Source organism: Ooceraea biroi, chromosome 3, assembly GCF_003672135.1.
Source record: "Ooceraea biroi isolate clonal line C1 chromosome 3, Obir_v5.4, whole genome shotgun sequence".
NCBI lineage: Eukaryota > Metazoa > Arthropoda > Insecta > Hymenoptera > Formicidae > Ooceraea > Ooceraea biroi.
Genome location: NC_039508.1, coordinates 3,625,135 through 3,647,245, shown reverse-complemented (window position 1 = coordinate 3,647,245; position 22,111 = coordinate 3,625,135). Strand labels below are relative to the sequence as shown.

Here is a 22,111-nt window from a genome sequence, read left to right as displayed (position 1 = left end):
AGTAGAAACCGAGAAACGATGGTAATATCTTTCTAGCATTCTGCAATCTTTCTTGCAAGGTTATCATTTTTTGCTCAAAAGATTTTTAATTCTTTGAAATCTACGATTTTGTTATCTGTTATGTATTTGTACGTGTATATTTATGCGTTAACGTCTAGTTCCAAATTTGAAAGTCGCGCTGGCGAATCTGTCGCCATCTCGGAGCGGCTCGAATGACGGCCGCAAGATTTGCCCCTGCATTGGCACATAAGCAGTAAAGCAGCGCGTTGATTCGACGTGACATTTAACTTTTGGACGGTAGTGCTCGGTTGGAACGGCTTTTTTGAGCGGTGTACTATTTAAGCGTTCTGACGAGCAACGCAAAATGTCGTCGGGCGTCATAGACATCCTGGTGGACATGGGTTTCAGCATGTCGAAGGCGTAAGTTTCGCGAATAACGTTGCGTCGTCGCGACGTAGCCTAACCTGCGATGATGTCTGACCGTTTCGTTGCAGCGAGAAGGCTTTGGAGATCACCGGCAACAAAGGCGTGGAGCCGGCGATGGAATGGTACGGAGACACTCCTGGTACAATTCCCGTCAGAGCACTATGACGCTCCTGATTGTCTTATTTTAGGTTACTGGCCCATTCGGATGAGGCTGAGCCAGCACCCGAACCATCCGTAGGCGAGAGTGCTCCGACACTGGCCGCTGACACACCAATGCAGGATAATGTTGCTGGTGCTAGCAATCAGCCGGTATCCACCACTGACACTGCCAAGTCTATGAAATGCGACGTGTACGTGTTACGATAAACAGATAAATTTCTCTCTAAATGTAAAAACTTTTTACGTTAACGTATGGTCATTAAACGCTTAAATTAAACAAGGTTAAAATTATGCTTTGCGTGGAAATTCTACTGTGGCAGGACACGTGCGACTCCTGTTATCGAGCTATTTTTCTAGATGTGGAAAACTCTTCAAATCTAATTTAGAAGTCGAGTTTCATGCAACAAAGTCTGGACACGATAGATTTTCCGAGAGCACAGAAGAGAAGAAGCCGCTTACCGAAGAGGAGAAGAGGGAACAGCTGAAAATGTTGGAAGAGAAACTAAGGCAGAAGAGGAAAGAGAGAGAGGAGCAGGAAAAGAAGGACGCGTTTGAGAGAGAAAAGGACAGGATACGATCGGGAAAAGAAATGTCGGAGGCCAGGAAAAAGTGAGCAATATTGGAAAGCACTATTGATACACGTGGTACAGAGTATATAAATGTGATATCTACATCTTCATTACGTTACGCAGATTGGAGGAGTTAGAAATGAGAAAGCTCTTGGAACAGAGAAAACGCGAGAAGGCAGAGGAGAAAGAAGCACGACAGAGAGTTAAAGCACAAATTGAAGCAGACAAAGCAGCGAGACGAGCTAAAGCTGCCGAAGCTACGGGCCAATCGGTTGATGTTGCTCCAAGCCCGTTGCCCACAACATCCTCTTCATCCATGATGCACAGGAAGGATTACACGGAAACCAGGCTTCAGGTATTATATACACATAAGATGTGCGTCATGTATGTGTACGCAGGCGATGTATTGTATTCTAAACAAATTTTCAGCTTAGGCTTACCAATGGACAAACCTTGACACAAAGCTTCGGTAGCAAAGAACAATTGTCCGCAGTGAGATTGTTTATCGAAATGAATAGGACAGACGGCAACGGTCCTTTCCAGCTAATGACCACCTTCCCCAAAAAAGTATTCACGGACGAAGATTATGATACACCATTGGATGTGCTGGGTATGCTATGTTAATAATTTATTGTTTTTTTACGTATACATTTCAATGATTTTATCAATTCTCGATAATTGTACAATTCAATAATTGTACAATTCGCGTCAGCTACGACGTGACATCTCGCGTTTGCAGAATGCAAATCCAGTAGAATTTAACTTTTGAAAATAATGCAACAGATATTTTTATCTGATCATTTATAGGTTTGGTACCCTCAGCAGTCGTGATCGTTCAGAAGAAGGTAGAATGATGTAGCCACTGACGTCCTAATTTGTAAGCACAAAAATACTAATGTATATTATCATACAGATTTATTATAATAAGACATTCACCAATATAATATTCTTCGTTATAAGCATATTCTCTGTAATACACAAAGTTCTTTTCGATTTTCGAAACTGATTTCTTTGTAACTTGTTTTTTACGTGTGCAGATCAATTATGATTAAAAGTTCAGGTGATGAAAACCAAGTTGAGAATTTTCTATCGTTTGTAACATTTAAACTATATTATTTAAACTGATATTATAAGCGTGCATGATTATGCAAAAAGCATTCTGGTAAATGTCTTAGTCTAAAAATACATCTTTTTTACTTAATTATTTTAAATATTATTTAAACTAGCTATATAATTCTATTATTTCGTACAGAACTATATTACGATTACTTATTGTGACAATCTTGATTTGAACGTATATGTCATGTACATGATGTATGATATGATGTAACATTATTTAATAATTTTATCTATTTTGCACATGATATTTTTCTAGTACTATTATTATATCTGTATTACATTATAATAACGTGGTACATTACTAGGATAGGTTATTGGTTCACGCCTATTGCAGTTCGTAGGAAAACTAACGATGCCATCACAGTCAACCAATTGTAACGTCTTGTCGAAACAAGTCCTTATCTCGACCATGTACGATTCACCTGTTTTCTAAAAAGAAAAGTACTCATATAGGAAGAATTAATTTCCGTCTAATTTCTGTCTTTTTTTTCTATCTAAAAACAGAAACTATTTAGTCAGGTGTCAGGTCTGCAATGGAATCATATTTACACTTACCTCGTTCTTCGCACACATGACTTGACTTCGTTTACCCAACACTTTTTCAATTCCTGCCAATATATCTTGCACCATGTACCTCTGACCTGGCAAAATACTCGCTTTCGCAAGTACATCTATCATGTTGTAGGTGTCGAGTAGGTTTAGGGCTGCCAGGAAGTAGTTGTATTCACTGTTCAAAGCCTGTACCGTAATTGCGCAGGTGCCATGTTTATCCCATTCGTGTTTCCAGAATGTGTAGGGCCTGGACCCGTTTTGGATATCAATCCAGTTTTCTTTTAATTCGCTTTCCAAGGGTGCCAGCATATTCGGGTTAAATGGCAAGTCGTTACAATATTCTGGGCCTATCGTGTGATATTTCGTCGGCCAAATTCCGTGAATAGTCCATTCTTCGCGTTTAGGCAACGAACAACTACGTGATTCCGAGTTTTCCTTCCATACGAAACAAGCTGTTGGTGGCCATCGTTGAGTGAACATCAAGACATCAAACTCATTGGACGTGAATCTTTGTCTCCTCCTTCTGTTAAAGCTACACAGAAGTGAAAATATAATTTTTAAGTCGCAATTTGCAAAATTTTTAAAATACTTTGTAAATGTAAATTATTAGAACAATTGTGAGAAATCTAGAATGCTACGCACACTAATTTTCACACTTTATCTGTTAGAGAATTAAAGATTTCGTTGTTACACCAATAATACAATACGATCACTTTTACAGCGGCCAATTCCCATGTAACTGAATGAGCGAAATCGAGCCATAATGCAGCTTGTTTCGTGCATGCTAAATTATTCTACGTTCAGCACTCTGCGAACGTACAGTGCATATAAGTGCTTCAACATCCTGTTCAAATTTTCCTTTAGATGACGCGTCCGGTACTATTTGTCACCTTTGCACGCACGTGTGCACAGGTGTATTAATACTGATACACGTTATCTTGCATTATCAGAGTATAAAACGAATTACATAATATTTCAAGCAATTTATTTCAAATCGTTTATGTATAAATTCACTTACCCGTGTGTCACGCACAGTAGAGACAATAAGAGTACGAACAACGTGATATTATGTTTCCGCATCGCGCCTGGGAAGAGTGGGAAGTGGTTCCACTCAGAAAGAGACTCGAACTGGTCCGACAGAACAGCATTGGATGCTCAGTTAAATACGTTCAACGCTCCCACTACCTTTTTTCCACTACTACTACCACTGCCACTGCCAACATGGCCACTTTTTCTACCAGTCTTTATATTGCCTGGACAGCAGATGGTCCTTTCTATCTGATTATTGTTTTGTGTTTTCACAGCTGTATTGAGAACTTTATTGTCACGTGTTGGGACGTAGAACATACATTTCTTATCGTGTTAATTATTGACATTTAATTAACATAATATAGTAGATTGTGTATGGAAACTTTTTACATTAATAATTTGATAATTGATTTTGAGAAGTTTTATTTTCCATCATAGAAATATATCCCATCATTTTAAAAGGTCCTTGATTTATTGCATTAAATATCAATAATTTTAATATCTAAAATAATAATCTAAAATAATATAAATAAAATAATTTTGATTTCAAAATAATTAAAATATGTTTTTTAAATTTAATATTAGATATAGATTGCATAGACATTACATTGATATATTCAAAAATATTTTTATTTTTAATATATAAATATTTTTTAAAGAAGTATGTAATTAGAGTACTATTTTAGCGATAATTTTAGTTAAAATGTATTTTATATATATATATATATATATATATATAATTGCGGTCTTAAATAAATCCTTAGGTTTAGATTATTTATAATTAATTTTATTCCAAATTACATACTAAAAGTATGTATCATCTCATAAGAAATATGTAAAGAGAATATATATTGTCAACGATGACAATATATTGGTTTTCTAACATCATTTAGCTAGGCTTATCGCTAAATATTTTTCTTATTCTTTTGACGTAATGCCGAATGAGAAAAAAAAATTATCGTTATCGCTGTGCTACGTTAACTTCCTGAATCCCTGCAAGCATGCAACCGGATGAATAAGCGTATATAGAAATAACGACAACGCTCTCTAGATGGCGATATCACCATCTTTTGTGACTTGCTTTATCTTTCATAACTTGGTAAAATCACTTTGTACTTTGGATAAATCATTGTTTTAATGTAAAACTCTGTCTACATTTGCAACACCTAAATACATATATAAACTTTGTATAAAAATCATAATGTACAATATTGCGTACGTACATCCCTCGTGCCATATATTAAGATATATTATTTTATTCTAGAATTACTATAATACAATCATGAAATATCCTGAATTAAATTAACAATATGACAGCAAAATCAGAATACAGTAAATTTTGTCGGACTGTGTGATCTATTTGCTTTTAAAAGCTAGTAAAACCTATATAATGGATTAGTGATACTAATTAATATCACGTTGCACATATCATTACATTGCATTATCTATTTTTCTTAGAAACGCGCATAACACGTGTCATGTACATTTTATTTGCGAGTATTATTAGTTTTATAATTATAAGCCCTAATCCGAAGAATTGCGATACGAAGAATGATATCGGAAGAAAGACAAAGTTAACGCAGTTATTATGTCATCCATTACCCGTTGAAGTAGCTCTTGATGAATTTTCCGATTAAATTAAGCATCTGGAATGTTTTGTTTGGTTGCACTCTTTGCCTTAGTAAATAGTATAAGATCCATTTACAAATGACCAGGATGATCAGGAGAGCGCTGAGATCCACCCAGAAATTGGGAGCGCTTCCTGTACCAACTGCGCAGACAAAATTGTTTAAATATTTCTATCGATATATAAAGCGTACGAAAAATATGTATAATAATAATTATATGAAGCATATTCGTCAGATCAATTAGTTTCCATCACTAAATATTTTAAAATTCTTACGTATACTATTAAAGACTTCTCTAGGTGAGTTGAAGTGACAGTATATCTTCTCAGGTGGACAAGGCATTCTCGGTCTGTCGTATCCGTATAAAGAGACTAAAAGAGCCTCTAGTCCGTATCGGATATAACTGATGTACATGAACACTTTTTGTAAAAGTGGTAAAGGAGAGGTCTCGCCGAAACCTTGCACCGCAAGTAGCATCAGGGGACACGTGAACGCGGGTCCAGCGAATACACTATTCTGAAATAGAATATCAATCGTTATTTTAACCGTCTTAAGGGAGAGGGGAATGTCTTGCGTATTACGTGACATGACTACGTGTTAATTGACGTACCACGGTATTAAATATGCTGGCGATATTATGGCCTATACTATCCGCAATGAAGGAACATATGAAGCAGGTACCGAAGAACATGCAGCACCTGAACCACTCCAGTGGTTGTCCCGTGAGAAAGTAGACTATCAAGAGATATGTTAACGCCATTACTACCTGAAAACATTACAGAATTTCTTAATCTTTTCATAGGCAGGAAGAAATTAAATAAGAAATTTGCTTCATACAGTTATTATAGGACACTTAACGAGCAGTCCGTTATGTGCAAATTAAATATCCATATTATGCAAATGTGATAAGTGAACATAATTCACTAAGAACCAACCTGTGTAGGTATGGAAACTATTGTTAGAGCCCAGTAATATGCACTAAATTCGTACCATCTGTTAAAGTGTTCTCGTTTCATCAGTTGAATCTCAAAAGGAACTGCAACAAGAATCTATTTTTATAAATTATATCTTCAAAAAGAGAGGAAGAGAGAAAGAGACGTCTCTCTACGCGCATTTTTTAAACGTAACAATTCATGAAATAACGAATAAAAAATTATAACATATCGTGTGCCATCATTGTAGTGTATTTCGATTATACGATATCGTTTTATAAAGATGTTTATCAAGAAATTAACTGTAAATGTAGCATCGTCGTATTATATTTTATATCAAACAAGTACAATCATTTTCTTATGCACCGATCACAGTTACAGCATAAAAAATTATATGCTTGAATAAGAATTTTTCTTACAATGCAACAGTACAGGTAGCATGGGGATGTAGAGAAATACTATCAGGCATGCGAAGCAAAAGCCGAAATTGAAGAGAGTCTTGGAACCGTCATTGCCCATGTTTAAAAAAAGTAAACCAATCGTCAATCCCAGGAAAACATGTAACGATATCTTCAGATATATGTAATTCTGCGAACAGAAATAGTTGCTCATTTATATGTGAGCCGCCAATTTTGTGGATTATCTAGATGATATTTAACATAATAAAGATATTTTTAATTTAAGTTTTAATTCCTTCAAATTTCGTCATATAAAATGTATTTTTTTAACTGTAATATGTGTACAAATTCGAATTCTGGATGTGGGTTTTGTCTGAGTTGCAATATAAATTGTTTAGTACTGAATTTATTAGCAATACAATATTGTCTGAATCTTACCCTATTTCGATAATGCTGCAATGTCATTCTTCGCATTAGCGTTTTAAATTGATCAAACCAAAAGACTTTTAGATCCTTTTTATCACTTTCAAATTCACATTTTGATCGAGAAATTGGAATAATCGGGGATTTTGTTTCCACGCAAACAAGTAGTCGTTCAGTCAGATCGTAACCATAATCACCTGATGAAACTTCTATCACTGAAATGAATATACAAAATAATAATATAATTTTGTTAGTTTCGGATAGTATTATATCTGTTTATTAAACGTGAATTTAAAAAAGAATCAATATAAAGCATTTACTTTTAAAGAAAATATAAATTTCAGACATAATTTATTTGTACTCGTTTATATCGCTGTTAAAGCCCTCGGAGCTCTTTTATGAAACATGTGTCTGATGAAAATAAAAAAAATACACGACATTTATCATTAATGTACTATCTTAATACCTATAATACTTTATAAAATGTCTATCATTATTGTTCACGGCATTAAAGAAAATCGTAAACGTAAAGTGTGACTACATAATTATAATTAAATATAGTGTTGGTTTTATATATACTTACAAAAATCTGCAGGATTGTAATGTTTCGGACATTCTATGTCTATGCTTCGTAAAAATGGTATCACGTTATTACCGGTTCCTCGGTAAACACATAATCCGGCAGCTACGACGTAAACGTGATCAAATTTTCTGAATGTACTCGCGCTAGGTGTGTGTATCGAGCATACAACGGTTCGTCCGAAACGCGCCAATCCGCTAAGAAGATCGACGCATTGACTAGAGGACAACTCGTCCAATCCGCTGAAACAAAAACGTGTTTCAATGCGTTTTGCAAACTTTGTTCTCAAAGGAAATTTATTGCAAAGACGTTTCTCGTAAGATTTTGTCACAAACAATTAAAGCATTTTGTTTTGCAGGAAGTTCTAGGTATATGCTCAAAATATTTGTTGCTAGAATCTCGATAGGTGTATAAGCAATTATCGCGAGTAAATATTGTTTCATTATTCCTACCGTTCCTATGTTTTGTGACTATTTTAGTCATCGAATAGTTATGTTTGACAAGCATTTTCCTCTTACGTATTTATTCATATATCTATGTGTACATGTTATTCTCTTATGTAACATTATGCCAATATGCGAAACTAACGGAGAATTAGTGATTACAATCAGCAAAATTTGTTATTGAAAAGAATTAATAAACAATTTTTATATACATTATAAATCTTACATAAGGACACAAACACACACACGTATACATACATTACAGATATGCACACTTTTTATCACAGTCCTTTCAAGTCCTTCAATATACTTAATTTATGCACAGTTTTTTCGTCAGAAAAATCTTTTCGTCTGTAGTCGAAATATTTCGAAGTTGTTCCAAATATTTATAGATTACAACCGTTAGATTGTTGCCTTGTCTTAAAAAATTGATGGGTTCTTATGACATACTTTTTTTTATGGAGGTAGATCATAGCCTAAAAGAAGAGATGAAAAAGGCTAGGCCAAAGCCTACTCACAAAAAATCTTTTAACACATTCAAGTTTAATTTCTGGTCATTGATAGTATCTATTGATGGACAAAAATGTATACGATAGATAAATGTTTTATTTTCCAGATATATGTAATTTACTCTGTTGTGAGTGCATAACGAAGCATTGATGTATTGAAAAAAATGCGTTAAAAAGACATTAAAAAATAATATGTTCCTACAAGAGAAAAATACATTTCCTGCAAGATTTGTATTGTTACGTCTATAAATTTTAGAAATACAATGTGGATTTAAAGTGATTATATACTATTTGAATTATTATACTGACAAGATGTAATAATAAGTTAAAGCTTTACAACATTTAAAATATGATAAAGATCCAAGAAAATAGCAATACGTAATGTAGCAGTACATGATTTTTACAAATCTTTTTTCATATATTTTTTCTTATTGAAATAATGTAATTGAAAGAACGAGATAATTATTTTTTTATCTGTTATTGACATCCAAAATGTCAGATGTCATTTATACTTACGTAGTTGGCTCATCAAGGAAAATAACTGGTGGATTATGCACAAGTTCAAGTGCAATCGTTAGTCGCTTTTTTTGTCCACCAGAAAGTTCATCCGTAATTGTATCTCGCACTTCGGATATTCTAAGAGTATTTAAAATCTCCTCTATCTGAAAACAGGTATCATCGTGTATGTGTTTGCTATATTAAAAATATAGAATATTTCTGTTTGATTTATAGTATTAGATTTGCCTGGCAGGAAAATTTTAATTCTCATGATACAATTGTTCTCTCAATACATCCCGAATTGATACCAAATAGACAATGAGTTACATACATCGTGTGTTATGTAAGATGTAATTTGGTATGCAAAATTTTGAAAAGACGGAACAGCCTAACTGTTGCTTTACGTCATTGCGACTATATGAATATTAATAATGGCGCAACCTTTCCTTTTTTATGTCTGATCAATTTATATATTTTCATTCTTATATCCATCTGAATTGCACATAGTTTGCATAAGAATGTAACATACTTTTTTGCAATTTTTTATCTATTTCGATATTCCAACATTTTATTTTATTTGTAGAATATTATGTGATGATTTACGTTCAAAGTGACAATTACTGATAGATTGTTTTTAAAAGATCTTCGAATACTCAAAATAAGGGCGTTAGGTGGATTATCCAAATCCTGTTATCAATACAGATGATATCGTAATACATATAGTGACATCGCAAAAAATTTAATTAAAAGATTTAAATCACAAAGAAGAAAACGATTTTATTAATGCCAGAAAGATCTAATACTATTCGCATTACTACTATTATTTAACGCGAAAGAATTTATAATAACAATTTATTATATAATTAACATTTTACTAGCATATTTTTTAATAAAATTTATTGATATATTAATTAAAAACTAAATGTTATTATTATTGATATTCATTTTCAATTCGCCAAGACCTTTTGTCTTATAACCGTTTGTGACTAAAAACCTTTGATCTCTTACAATTACTTTGATCACTTACATTAAAACAAGCACTATTCTTAGTTTGTTTTCCAATGTACAGTCGTGGACACTGAGGTTGTGACACTTTTTTTAATGAGTTTATGAATACGCAATATCTCTATGCGCGCGTTACAGTGATTCGCATTCTGAATTTGATTTGCGTGTTCATAAACTCATTAAAAAAAGTGTCACAACCTCAGTGCCTACGACTGTACATATGAAACTACGCAAAATGTACTCACTGCGGCGCGTTTCTGAGATGACGATTTGTTTCTACCGAGCTTAAGCTCAGTGGCGAATGTCATCGACTCTAACACTGTAAGTTTCGGTTGGATAAGATCATTTTGCATAATGTAGCATGACATTTTCTTAAACTGTTGCATATCTCGTGGCTGCCCATTAATAGTTATAGAACCGCCTATGTCTGTACATCTATAAGAAAATATTCTTATTTTCCAAGAATATATTTTAATTTTATTATAATAAACAACATATTTTACAAGAATGCATAATAGATTGAAATGTTTTCTTGTTGATCGTATTCGATGCTGTACTAATGCTAGAAGGATATACTTTGAATAAAATTAATGATTTTCATATATATGATCAATTTTTTAATTGATAATGGTAATCTAGTTCCTTTTTAGATATATTATATTGTAGCTGTGGCTGGATTATTACTGCACATCCTGTATATCGCGTTATCCTATGTTATGTATATCGATAATATTATCCTATTATTGCATCCTTGCACGTTCTTATTCATGTGTGACGTATATATGAATCATGTATAAATGTATAACAAAAACTGCTAATTGATGTAATATATAAAAAAATAATTACACATGAGTATGCAAAATTGTTGACATGATAATAAGAACATTGTAAGAGTTCGCTTATTCAGTCTAGTCAATGAAAATTTATTCAAACTTGTTCTGACTTGTTTATGACTTACTTATATCCTGCGAGAATGTTGAGAAGCGTTGATTTTCCGGCACCGGAAGGACCCAAAATCGCTGTTAGCTCGCCTGATTTGAATTGTCCACTGATTCCTCTTAAAACCATCTTTGATTCTGCAAATGTTACAAATCATTTAAAAGATATTTTAAATTTAAACAACAATAGCTTCGCAATTATTTAAAAAAACTGAGATACGTTACTCATAAAATTATTAATGATAATAATTAAAATATATCAGATGCTTAGCATACAATATTGTTGGAGGAACAGCATAAAAATGTTGATTTTATTTAACACATCTCTTTCATGACTTTATTATTTTATTTATTAGAGTTGGTTTAATAACATGCGTGAATTACTAGCCAAAGTGTAATTATAAATCTCGATTTTTAAATTCATTAGGAAGAAGAGTAGCTCATATGTACGACAAAACTGCATAAATATATTTTACATAACTATGAATTTTATTTTACATAACTAACATTCACACTAGTACGTGACAAAGGAAATATGTTTCTCTGTTTCCTTGAACAGTTGTGTGCAATTGCATGACACATGAGAGATAACATATTCTTTTGTACAACGTTACTAATCGCGCATTATTAAAATTCTTTCGAAGACTGCGAAAGTAGCATGTTCTGAATATTTCATTCGCCTGTATATATATGTCTTAAATAAAGAAATGAAGAAATTTCTTGAACTAATTATTTCTTGCTGCAAAGACGCTTTATATAATATATACGCTTTATATAATATATACGCTTTATATAATATATGCATTAATATTATATGCATTAATTATGCATAAGTTAATACAGTGACTTTTGAATTGAATGCAAATAAATAATAATAAAATTTATTATATGCTCTTTTGTATCTATCTATTAGTGTAATTTATTTTATTTATGTAACATCATTGATTAAAAAATCAGTTATTAACGCATAATAATATAAGATTGTATTATAGGCGATGATAGTACTAGTAATATATTATTTTTTACTCTCTACATGATGGATATCTTGTCTGTTATGAAAATCCGTATATGGATGAAGATCTTCAAGTCGCGTGATGCAGCCATTCATCAATTACATGAATTAAGTGAAATTTTTATATGATTCATTCTCTTCTTCAATTGATGTCAAGCGTGACATTTAAGTAACATTACGTTAACATCTGCCAGATGCGTTGTCTGGAAAAAGCGTGATTGTAACTAGTGAATGCGTTCCCAACGCTTTAATGCACTGTGCGAAAATGTAAGTCATGCTGCAATCATTATTCTTTGCAGATTTGCAAAAGAAGTGCGTTGACCTTAGAATACTCAGCTAAACAACACTTAATCTTTAACATTTCGCCTGTAAATATGATATTGACATTAATTTTTATCAGACATATGATAAACATCTCATCTTTTTTAGATAATATAAACAATCCATACGAATAAAGTGCACTATACGTGTGATTATATATATAATAATTTATCACCATCTTCAATAACATTTTAATTTTTGCAATGTCTTAATTTTATATTCTTAATAATTTTTCTTTAAATAACTTTTCTTTTTTCTTATTTTCTATATAATTTATTGAAGAATTTCATACAAAGCGTGATATTTCCAATACTTATTTTAAGCTTTTGCATCGTACAGTGGTAGTGTTTTAGAAGAAAACAGTCAAAATAAATTTTGCGCATGTTGTGATTAATAAGCGTGGAATAGATCGGTTTCCGTGAGCTGTCATGTACAGAAGATTAGGATAAGCAGAAAAGATAGTACCGCACATATTACTCGGACGTCCAACTTTATACTGCATTTCATTCGCCACATTAAATGGCAATTCTTGTCTGCCGTGACACATACGATAATGTAGACTGAAGCGTTCTTCTATCATTTTTTCCAGCAAAACGGAAGACTAAGTTTATAAATAAGCAAAGCGAGGTCAATTACGTAATCAGTTTTCTTGAGCACAACGAATAAATAGGTACCACCAATTATAGTTACACATTGACAATTACTCGACTTCTTCATGAGAATTATCTATCCGATTGCAGAGATTATGCCACTAACTTAATATCATTAAATCAATTATGTAATAACGCTGTGAGACTAAAAATGATTTTTTAGTCGCCAATACCTTGCGTAAAAACATACATGCGTACATCATAAATATCTGTAAATATCACCCAAAATTAAAAATCTGAAAGTATTCTTCATAACATCTTGCAAAAATGATCTTAAACCATTTCTTAAAAATCGTTTATATTAAATTAATTAATTAGCTTACACATTATAAGAGAATAATTATATAGTCTCAATTGTTATACAAGATATATATTGATGTGACACAAGATGTAATAACAGCACGATTAAAAATCAACTCGTGAATAAACAAGAAAAAGCATTTATTGTAAATACAAAATTTTACTTTCAAATTTGACACATCAAGTAAAAATTTGCATATTCGCGAGAGAACAATTTTCGTGGAAAACATGTTGCGTCATAGAAAGCGAGACGTTGTAAATTAAATTAATAATCGCATCGCGAATCGTTATTATAGTGAATTGCAAGTAACTTGATGTTTCACCGTCGGAAATTGTGCGCGAAATCTTCTCACGGAAGGGAATCATCACTTCAGGTGACTCTTAAATGCGAACTAGATTAATGAAAAAATTTATTGCAAGTTTGCTATTTTAAAAATTCTGATGATATACTGTATGAATATATTTACTTTGAATTTCGAGTCTCTAGTTATAAAGTGCATCATCTTTTTCCATCAATTATACTATCATTTGCAGGTGCAACATCAAGGAAAATCCTGTTCTTATGTGGTGTTTAATTAGATATTGAAATAGCAGCAACTTAGATATTCTGACATTCCAAGAAACGCCTCTGGATATAGGTGAGTGACAAGCAACATATCGTCATTAAAATATATACTGTATTACAACTCAATTTGTTACTTTTGTTGGATAGAAATATTCATGATATACAATCTTATCCTTACGAGAAACATTCTTAGTAATAAAAATTATAGTGTTATCGGATATTTTTAAATATTGATATATCATGTTACTCGAGCATGTTCGGATCATCTCTATATTTACGTAAAAATATATAGAGATTATCCTATGTGTATGTAAGATTTCTTAGTGTTTTTTAGTATAGAGTTTTTAACAATATTCAACTTTGAAATTTTTTATGGATTATACGAAATTAAAATGTGTAATTAACTTAATTTGTTATATCAAATACATTACATTTGTACGAATATAAAATTAATCAAGAAATAAAATGCTGAAAATAACGAGATTATTTATCCTATATCTTTGATGCTGTTTCATTTTAATATTGAAATATATATGCCACGGCACGTTTGAATCATCTTTCTTTAGCGCAATGCTCGCTAGACGACCATGAAAATATAATGAGAAACATACCAAATTTTCGTTCTTTCAATTTAGCGAATAATATTATGTTGAGAAAGACGTAAGAGTACGTGTGGCAATTTTATGACACTATGACGTCTTAATCTCTCTTGTTTCTTCTTTGTTGTTGTCAATTTTGGTTTCTTAATAATAATCGCACCTAGCGTTTGCAAATAAATTCAAATTTGTCTGATGATATTATATATGCATATATATAATCTGGCTCTATTATCACTTATCATTTAAACAAATATTCATTTTATCGAATATTTTTATTTCTTTTTGCGTGGATTATATATGACAAGTTTTAACTAATTACAAATTTAAATAGTCGCTCGTTTAATTTTAAATTTATTTCAGTAAATTAATTCTGATCAGTTGCGATAAATTTTCATTTATATCTTGCAACACATGATTATGACAAACTGCTAATGTATCAACTGCTAACTGCATCAATTAATGTAATTACAAATATGTATATATGTATATACAAATATGTATATGTATATATTTAATGACAAAATTGCTTTTTTTATTGACATTGTGAGTCAGCTCGAGATGAATCGATGAATTGCATAATTTAGCCTGTGATGAAATTATAGGAACGAATTAAATGAATAAGTCATGATCTTTTTGTATTATATTAAATTGTGTGTAGTCTTTTTCCTTATAAATATATGATTTTGAATTCTTGTCATATTATTATCTATCATTAATATGATTCTAAATTACTGTGTATTTTCATGGAACGCGTAACATGTACATCAACCTACATAATCAAGTTTATATATCATATGTACAATTTAACAACTCATTTCTTCGATTCTTTCGTTTTAGCTATAAAAGCTGAACGCGCGATTGGTAATTTAGGTTTGATTAATTCGAATATTAAATAATGATAGACATAATAAGGATAGACATAAATATATAAGTGCTGATAATATTGTACAATATAAGCATAAAGAAATATACAGCAAAATACGTAAAGAAGTAAAAGTCATGTCTTGCAATTGTAAAATAAAGAGAGAGAGAGAGAGCGCAATCATTTAGTTCAAAGTATTTCTAAGTATACAACGAACTAGTATCTTTTCAACATAACATCGTTAAATTGCGAGCATTATTAATAAATGAGTTTGTTTTCATTTACATTTGTAACCAATGCATCATTTAATTTACGTCACGTTCAGCGGACGCGATTAAAGTTAGAGTATTAGTACTGTAGGAATAATGCAATAATGCAATAATAATAATATAAATAAATAAACATTTTTATGACATATTGCGCGTTCGTAAGTTACACGAAAAAATACTGTATCAGCATTTCTTACGTGTCAGTTGCAACTAATATTATTTATTAAGTTGACCAAATTAACTCGATGTCTTGTTCGAAAAAATTCAACGTTTATTTGCAGAGAAATAAGATATATTTTATTTTCTGACCTATTCGTTATTATTCTCAATGATTTTCTTCATCTTTCGAGCAACTGACGAATTATCTTTCGGAAATGGCGGCTTTGAGTCGAAAATGAATGCTTTTTTCTCTTCTACTGTTTTGAAGAACACATTAAAGGTAATAATATTAGAGCAATCGGAAAAGATTAGAAATCGTTAGACATGACCCGACATGAGGGAGAACTTACAAATAATGTTCTTTATCCCTTTCGACCGAGTGTCGTAATGTTGCAGAATGACTTACCTAGTTCTGTGGCCAGTAAATAGTTTTTTTCACTCTATTTCATCACTCAAACGGATAGAGTTGTTAAATATAAATAAATAATTATTAAAATATAATATTACGAAATCTCTGATATCACTTTTTACAAGTTTTATATATCACAAGCGTTTATTTTATGAAGTTACATTGCCAATCTACTTTGCCAAGATATATAGTGTTTTTTTTAAATGTTACGGATGGCACTTTAAAATCTTGAAACGGCAAATATTTAAACCTAAAGCATATTTTTTAAAGTTATAATTGATTTAATATAAAGGCACTGAATTAATTTGTACAGTTAAGCACAATTATACAATACAATTAAGAGGTATCTTTGTAATATCAGCTTCTTACTTTTGTATTCTTACTTTTGTGAATATAATTTCGCTGCATACTTATCTCTTTTTCTGTAACTTTTTAACAATTATTTTTTTATAACTTTTATTCTTAATCATACATATTTTTGCAAATATGTGATCTCAAATATTTAACAGAAATTAACATGAAATCAACATGACATTATGTTCCGGATGAATGTCGCATGACTTGAAATAAATTTGCGATGTCAATTACGGAGGTAGAATATTTTTTTTATCAAGGATGTTCGTTTGGCATTTATAATGAAACGATTTTTGCTTTACTGATCTTAAAAATATCTACAATTATATCTCGTAATCAGTATAATTCTCTTTGTTTATCAATTCCTCTTTAATTCTAGATATAAACTAAACTAGACTGTTTAGATTATGGCTAGTTGGTGTATGAATAATTTTGCTCCGCAAAATGAAATAAATCAATTTATGGATACGTTAATTAATCTGCTGATATCTTGAATATGTATGTTTTAAACTTACATAACGTGATAAACAATCAATGTTTTTAGATGTGTGTGATTCAATGTCAATGTTCAATGTCAATGTTTAAATGCAAGAACATAAAACCTTGCAAGAAAGAAACCTTAGTATCCTTCTAAATCTTTTTTCTCGATACAATCTCTTCTCACTACAAATTTTTTCGACACTCTCGATACAATCCTTGTCAATGTTAATTTTTATTTGATTAAAATACTATGTTACAATATTACAATGATTTTTCATGGTCAACGAGTTGGAAATATTGCACTCAATTTCCCTGCCAATCTGTTATGTTTCTTAACGGATCGATTATACTTTGTAATGATTGGTGGATATCGCGTAATCATTTGTTTCTTGCCGTTGGCATAATTTCTTTCGCAGTTGCATAGTATGCACGAAACTGTGTCATTAAAAATAATGACATTATGTGATCGATGCGAAATAATTACGCATTAATAATCTCTCAAACAAGTTTATAGCAAATTATAAGGCGTGAGCTAATAACAGTGAAGATATGCAAGAAAATCTTGCATGCCAGGAATCTTATCACGGAAGCGTTATATGAGTCGGTGGTCATTATTCGTGATTGGCGCAAAGCGTGTTCTCCGACATGTCAAATTGTTTGCCCCAGTAAATACCAGTAAATACCGTGCGCATCGACGTCCCACATTATTAGCACGGAAAAATAAATACTATGAAACTGTGACGTTGTATTGAATGGAATGCAGTGCTTCAATGTATGGTGTATGTACCAGCGATGGTACGTGTACACCGTAAGCCGGAATTAACTTGCGATTGGATGGATAACTTTGTGCAAACGGTAATAACTTGCAGCGTGGCGTTCCGTTTTCTGGATTGCATAATGCAGTAGCATAGTAGCAGACCCCCCTCTCACATCCCTTCCTCTCTCTCTTTTTCTCTTCCTCCTACTGACACTTGAGAGTAATCGGTGAGGCACAGGCCTCATTAAATAAACGGAGGAAAGAACTTGCTCACGAAATTATCTATCCCATAAACTTCCCTCCCGTCAATGTATCTCCGCTACGCAGCACTTGAATAACGTGTTTTATCGGTACTTTATGTCAAGTGTAAAATATGAGTAATTACCTTTTCGAGATTTTGGCACTGAGTATGTCAAATCGTTGAATTCGATGTCCACCGCGGCTTGTTTGGACAGATAAGACATCTGGGTAAACTCGTTGCCATTCCCGGAGACTCCTCTTTTGCCACCTTCGTGATACGCGTTGCCCTTGTAGGCAATTCCGTTCACGTCACTTTCCAGAATAGGCTCCATGATTCCCTAGCCGAGGGTTCCAAGAAACGATTTATCTTCGACTCGCGACTATCATTATCCGGTATCCTCTTCCGTAGAGCGACGAATTGTTCAGCATCAGCGGGGAAATAATACCGGCGCCAGCTGAAACCAGAAAGTACGAAAGCGTATAATACCAACGTGCTCTGAAACGCGGAAGAAACGTTTCGCGGAAAACATCTTTGTTTTTGCCACCGGCTGTATATCAAGAGAAAAATGATAATAAAAAGTATCGCGATGGTATTTTATAAATATTTATATGTCTAGACGAATAAAAGCCGGAAGCTCTTCTGCATAATGAGGATTACCGCGACGCGCGTCAGCGAACGTCTCGTAAAGAAAAAGATCGCGCTTTATTCTCTATGATTGATCCTCCCTGCACGTGCTCTGATCGACAGCAGGAGGAACGAATAAATGACCAAGGTGAATAACAGTGGTGCACTGTGCGGTCGTATGGCTTGACATTGCACGCATGCGCCATTGCGTGAATCTTGTACGGCGCGTTGAACTTCTGGCGAGCATATTCGATCGCGGACGACGACGGAGAATTACGACGAAATAAACTTGCCATACGTACTTGCGAGCGTGAAACGACGATTCGTAGCTATATTCGTAAATAGGAGCCAAGGCCAATAAGTAATTAGGAACATAAAAAATGTTTTGCTCTTTCCACTTGAGGGCTTACCTTTTATGGGTTGTTATATAACACATATTCGTCCCGGTGTTTTAGTGTTTTTAAATAATAACGTATTTCTTATATATGAGCCCACTCATTTGCGAAATCAATTAACTCCACAAAACGAACAATAGAGAATGTATTGTGATTTTTTTAAATTACTGCTACTTAGAATATCTTTTATATTAATTGTTCATGCTAATTTTAGAAAATGACTTACTGATATTATATGACACTTGATAAGGACCAGAAGCATGATTGAAACGTTGCGTATTCAGTAATTAATAAAATTTGCCAGATTGGTCGATTAAAGGAATTTTCATTACAAAAGTAGAGAAATTGATAAAATAATATACGTTCTTTTAAAAATTTTTTAAAATTTACATTCAAATAAACATTGTAGAATGTTAAGCCTAATTATTAAGGAAATTTATTTTAGATATAAAAAGTTAAGCGTTAATTGAGTGCTTTGCCTAAAATTTTAACTAAAATTTTAAAACATTCAAAAAGTGGAGTTAATTACTGTGGCCTGTGTGAATGGCTCATATTAATAATATATTTATATTAATAATATATTTATGAAAACACTGTGAAAAATGGGACGAATAAATGTTATAGCTCACATGTGAATATCCTTGTAATACGTGTTAAAAGCAAGTTTTCCTTGTACGTCTACAGGCAATGTTGCGGGCAATACATGCTATAGTTGCAGCAACATCGAGAACAGCACATCTGCGGAATATTAGTCACACTTCGCGAGCCGGATCTCTTTAAGCCCGTCGATCGAATCGCGTGATAACTATGAAATGCATGTGCGAATTGTTTTAACGTTGCACGTCGAAAACAATTCATTTTCCATGCATGTAAGACTTTTGTGCGTATCTTTTCCATTCTCTGTTCGCGCGATAATTTATTTCGCCGGATGTGCACTTGTGCGATCCGTGTCAACTGACTCCTACCGTGCTTTGCGTTGTGTTTCGCAATCGCACGGTTCAACTTATTTGCAATTTACTGACACTGAATACAATGTATTCCCACGTCGCCCTTCGCCGTGACTCTTTCGGTCGATGACTGTTTTCACTTCCGCTTTATGCAGCTGATTCATTACATCGTGTGGTTCTACGGAGATACATACCCATGTTGATAGAGCGAACTATTAATTGATAAGATTATTAAAGTGCTGATATGATAAGCAAATTCTTAATATTAATTCATAAACACATTTCTTCACTTCTTCGTTGATTTTTCTTTTAAGTAGCTACATTTATTTAAGACCTCGTAGTCTCGGATCAACATTTTTATTTTATTCTTCGCAATTTCGCAATGCGTTATTACTGATGCGAGTTTTTTAAGAATTTCGAGCGCATTGCGCTTTACAACGCACACAAAGAAAAAGCGATTCTTTGATCTTTTTTCTCTACATTTTTAATAAGATAATTCACAGCTGCATTCAAAGCGAAAATGTAGAAAGAACGAAGATAAGAATTATTGACATTTATTTGATTAACTGACTTAATGTACAAGACAAATTTTTCATTTATTCATTTCTAATGCGTGTAATGTGTAAATTTTAATTGCTTAATATTTATTGACTTTTTCACCTCTCCAATCTACTTAACCCTTTGAGGCACGCATTTTTCAGAAAATCCAAATCACATGAAAATTTATATACGGGGGTTTCTGAGGTCGCTGATGACGAATCCGTTATCAGATTTTCGAAATTCAAGATGGCGGATCCAAGATGGCGGACGCAAAAATGAAAAATCGCGAATTTTAGAATTTGGACCTCAGATTCGTAATCAGCGACCCAAAAAACCCTCAAATCTTGATTTTGAGCAAAAAATTCACTCATAGTTCGTGAGAAATGATTTTTTTCTGTAAAAATGTGTATTTTTCACACTTTGTTTATTTATAATAAATGGACAACGTATGCGAAACACTTTTCCACTTTTCATGTATGTTCCCGTATCATATAAGAAGCTAAAAAACGCAAAAAACCCGACAAGAATTCCTCAAATATGAAATATTTCATGAAAATGTGAGAATAAATAGGTGGTACGTATACGTACCACTATGCCTCAAAGGGTTAAAGCATGTTAAGATAGTTAATAATGATAATAGTTTATTTACGAAACTCAAGCAAAGCTCGTCGAATATTCACAGACATCAGCGTGTTATATTACATTTTTTCTCCGCTTATTACATTATGTTTATCTTACGAATGTCTTATCAGTTACATCCATTTTTTACACAGCAGATCGTCTTTCAAGCTTTCCATTTGCTCCTCCATCCAAACTCTTTGATGTCTTCTGTGTCTCACGCATTAAACTACTTCTATTAATAAAAGTAGTAGCGTAATGCTCGCATTACACTCACACTCGCCTCTTTAATACATAAATTTCTCAGAATCTTCGAACTTAATTCACTTACATTTCACTTAGGTTTCAGATATTCGGATTTCGGATTTGGTCACTTGACATTTCCGGCAAAACAATTCCTCTTGTCCGAAATTTACGTTAGCGCGTCACCGGTAAACTGTTCGATAAATGCACGAGTCGCTGACTGATGCACGCTAGTCGTCTTACGTCGGATTTTGCTCTAGTTCCGTGCGTCACGACACCAGTCATCAGACAAGGAATACGTAAGAATGATGACTCGCGCGTATCACGTATTGCGCCGACGGCCCAACATTGTCTACTGCTCCAGCTCGAGCAGTTCACCATGAATAAAAACTACGGATGCTACATTCGTAGGGGACTCGGCACGCCACTAGCTGCGGCGATAGACTGCCTCGGAAGTAACGTCGAGCGCACAGCTGTAGCTCCGATACCGGAATACCTATAGCTCGCAACGGTCTTTTATTACCATGCTATGTTCATAGCGTAGTGGGTCGACATCAT

General features: G+C 32.9%; 3 protein-coding genes across 13 annotated transcripts in view; 1 reads left to right on the top strand and 2 right to left on the bottom strand.

The window, feature by feature from the left end:
- The first annotated feature begins 211 nt into the window (after positions 1-211).
- The window catches only part of LOC105281390 (UBX domain-containing protein 1), a 37,587-nt gene continuing 15,687 nt past the window's right edge, over positions 212-22,111 (top strand). For 3 of the 7 annotated variants that reach the window (XR_894306.2, XR_894307.2, XR_894305.2), the window contains exons 1-8: positions 212-420; positions 495-548; positions 615-776; positions 943-1,194; positions 1,278-1,509; positions 1,584-1,764; positions 1,962-2,031; positions 14,026-14,129. Coding sequence is in view for 3 of the 7 variants with exons in the window: in XM_011342602.2 (XP_011340904.1) it covers positions 365-420; positions 495-548; positions 615-776; positions 943-1,194; positions 1,278-1,509; positions 1,584-1,764; positions 1,962-2,008 (984 nt within the window). In the remaining 4 variants the exon portion in view is untranslated. Of the gene's footprint in view, positions 421-494; positions 549-614; positions 777-942; positions 1,195-1,277; positions 1,510-1,583; positions 1,765-1,961; positions 2,514-13,787; positions 13,866-14,025; positions 14,552-22,111 lie in introns of those variants that run through there. The other 4 variants (XR_002193430.2, XM_011342602.2, XM_011342603.2 and 1 more) reach the window with 4 other exon arrangements.
- LOC105281391 (ribonuclease Oy) lies at positions 1,759-4,335 on the bottom strand. 3 transcript variants are annotated; one of them, XM_011342605.3, is made up of 4 exons: positions 3,844-4,335; positions 2,829-3,357; positions 2,576-2,702; positions 1,759-2,024 (listed from the first exon to the last, which is right to left on the bottom strand). In XM_011342605.3, exons 1-4 carry the CDS (start codon positions 3,903-3,905, stop codon positions 1,990-1,992), a joined length of 753 nt encoding a protein of 250 aa, XP_011340907.1. In that variant the 5' UTR covers positions 3,906-4,335; the 3' UTR covers positions 1,759-1,989. The 3 variants fall into 3 exon arrangements, with proteins under 3 accessions (XP_011340907.1, XP_011340906.1, XP_026824132.1); XM_011342604.3 differs by lacking the exon at positions 1,759-2,024 and having other exon boundaries at positions 2,056-2,702; positions 3,844-4,332; XM_026968331.1 differs by lacking the exons at positions 1,759-2,024; positions 3,844-4,335 and adding an exon at positions 3,468-3,837 and having other exon boundaries at positions 2,056-2,702.
- Positions 4,624-22,008, bottom strand: LOC105281392 (ATP-binding cassette sub-family G member 1). Of its 3 annotated transcripts, XM_011342608.3 has the most exons (13): positions 21,642-22,008; positions 20,228-20,330; positions 18,331-18,640; positions 11,229-11,346; positions 10,516-10,705; positions 9,284-9,429; positions 7,819-8,057; positions 7,251-7,450; positions 6,834-7,002; positions 6,418-6,518; positions 6,093-6,248; positions 5,758-5,998; positions 4,624-5,625 (listed from the first exon to the last, which is right to left on the bottom strand). In XM_011342608.3, exons 3-13 carry the CDS (start codon positions 18,515-18,517, stop codon positions 5,453-5,455), a joined length of 1,920 nt encoding a protein of 639 aa, XP_011340910.1. In that variant the 5' UTR covers positions 18,518-18,640; positions 20,228-20,330; positions 21,642-22,008; the 3' UTR covers positions 4,624-5,452. The 3 variants fall into 3 exon arrangements, with proteins under 3 accessions (XP_011340910.1, XP_011340909.1, XP_011340911.1); XM_011342607.3 differs by lacking the exon at positions 20,228-20,330; XM_011342609.3 differs by lacking the exons at positions 20,228-20,330; positions 21,642-22,008 and adding an exon at positions 18,844-19,750.

Coding starts and splice junctions, on each gene's coding strand:
- LOC105281391 (XM_011342604.3), bottom strand. CDS start 3,905: ATGCGGAAACATAATATCACGTTGTTCGTACTCTTATTGTCTCTACTG. Junction 3,358..3,843: donor CTACTGTGCGTGACACACGG/GTAAGTGAATTT, acceptor ACTTCTGTGTAG/CTTTAACAGAAGGAGGAGAC. Junction 2,703..2,828: donor TCATGTGTGCGAAGAACGAG/GTAAGTGTAAAT, acceptor TTTTCTTTTTAG/AAAACAGGTGAATCGTACAT.
- LOC105281392 (XM_011342608.3), bottom strand. CDS start 18,517: ATGGAGCCTATTCTGGAAAGTGACGTGAACGGAATTGCCTACAAGGGC. Junction 8,058..9,283: donor TTCCTTGATGAGCCAACTAC/GTAAGTATAAAT, acceptor TTTTTGTTTCAG/CGGATTGGACGAGTTGTCCT. Junction 6,519..6,833: donor GCTACCTGTACTGTTGCATT/GTAAGAAAAATT, acceptor TTCTTGTTGCAG/TTCCTTTTGAGATTCAACTG.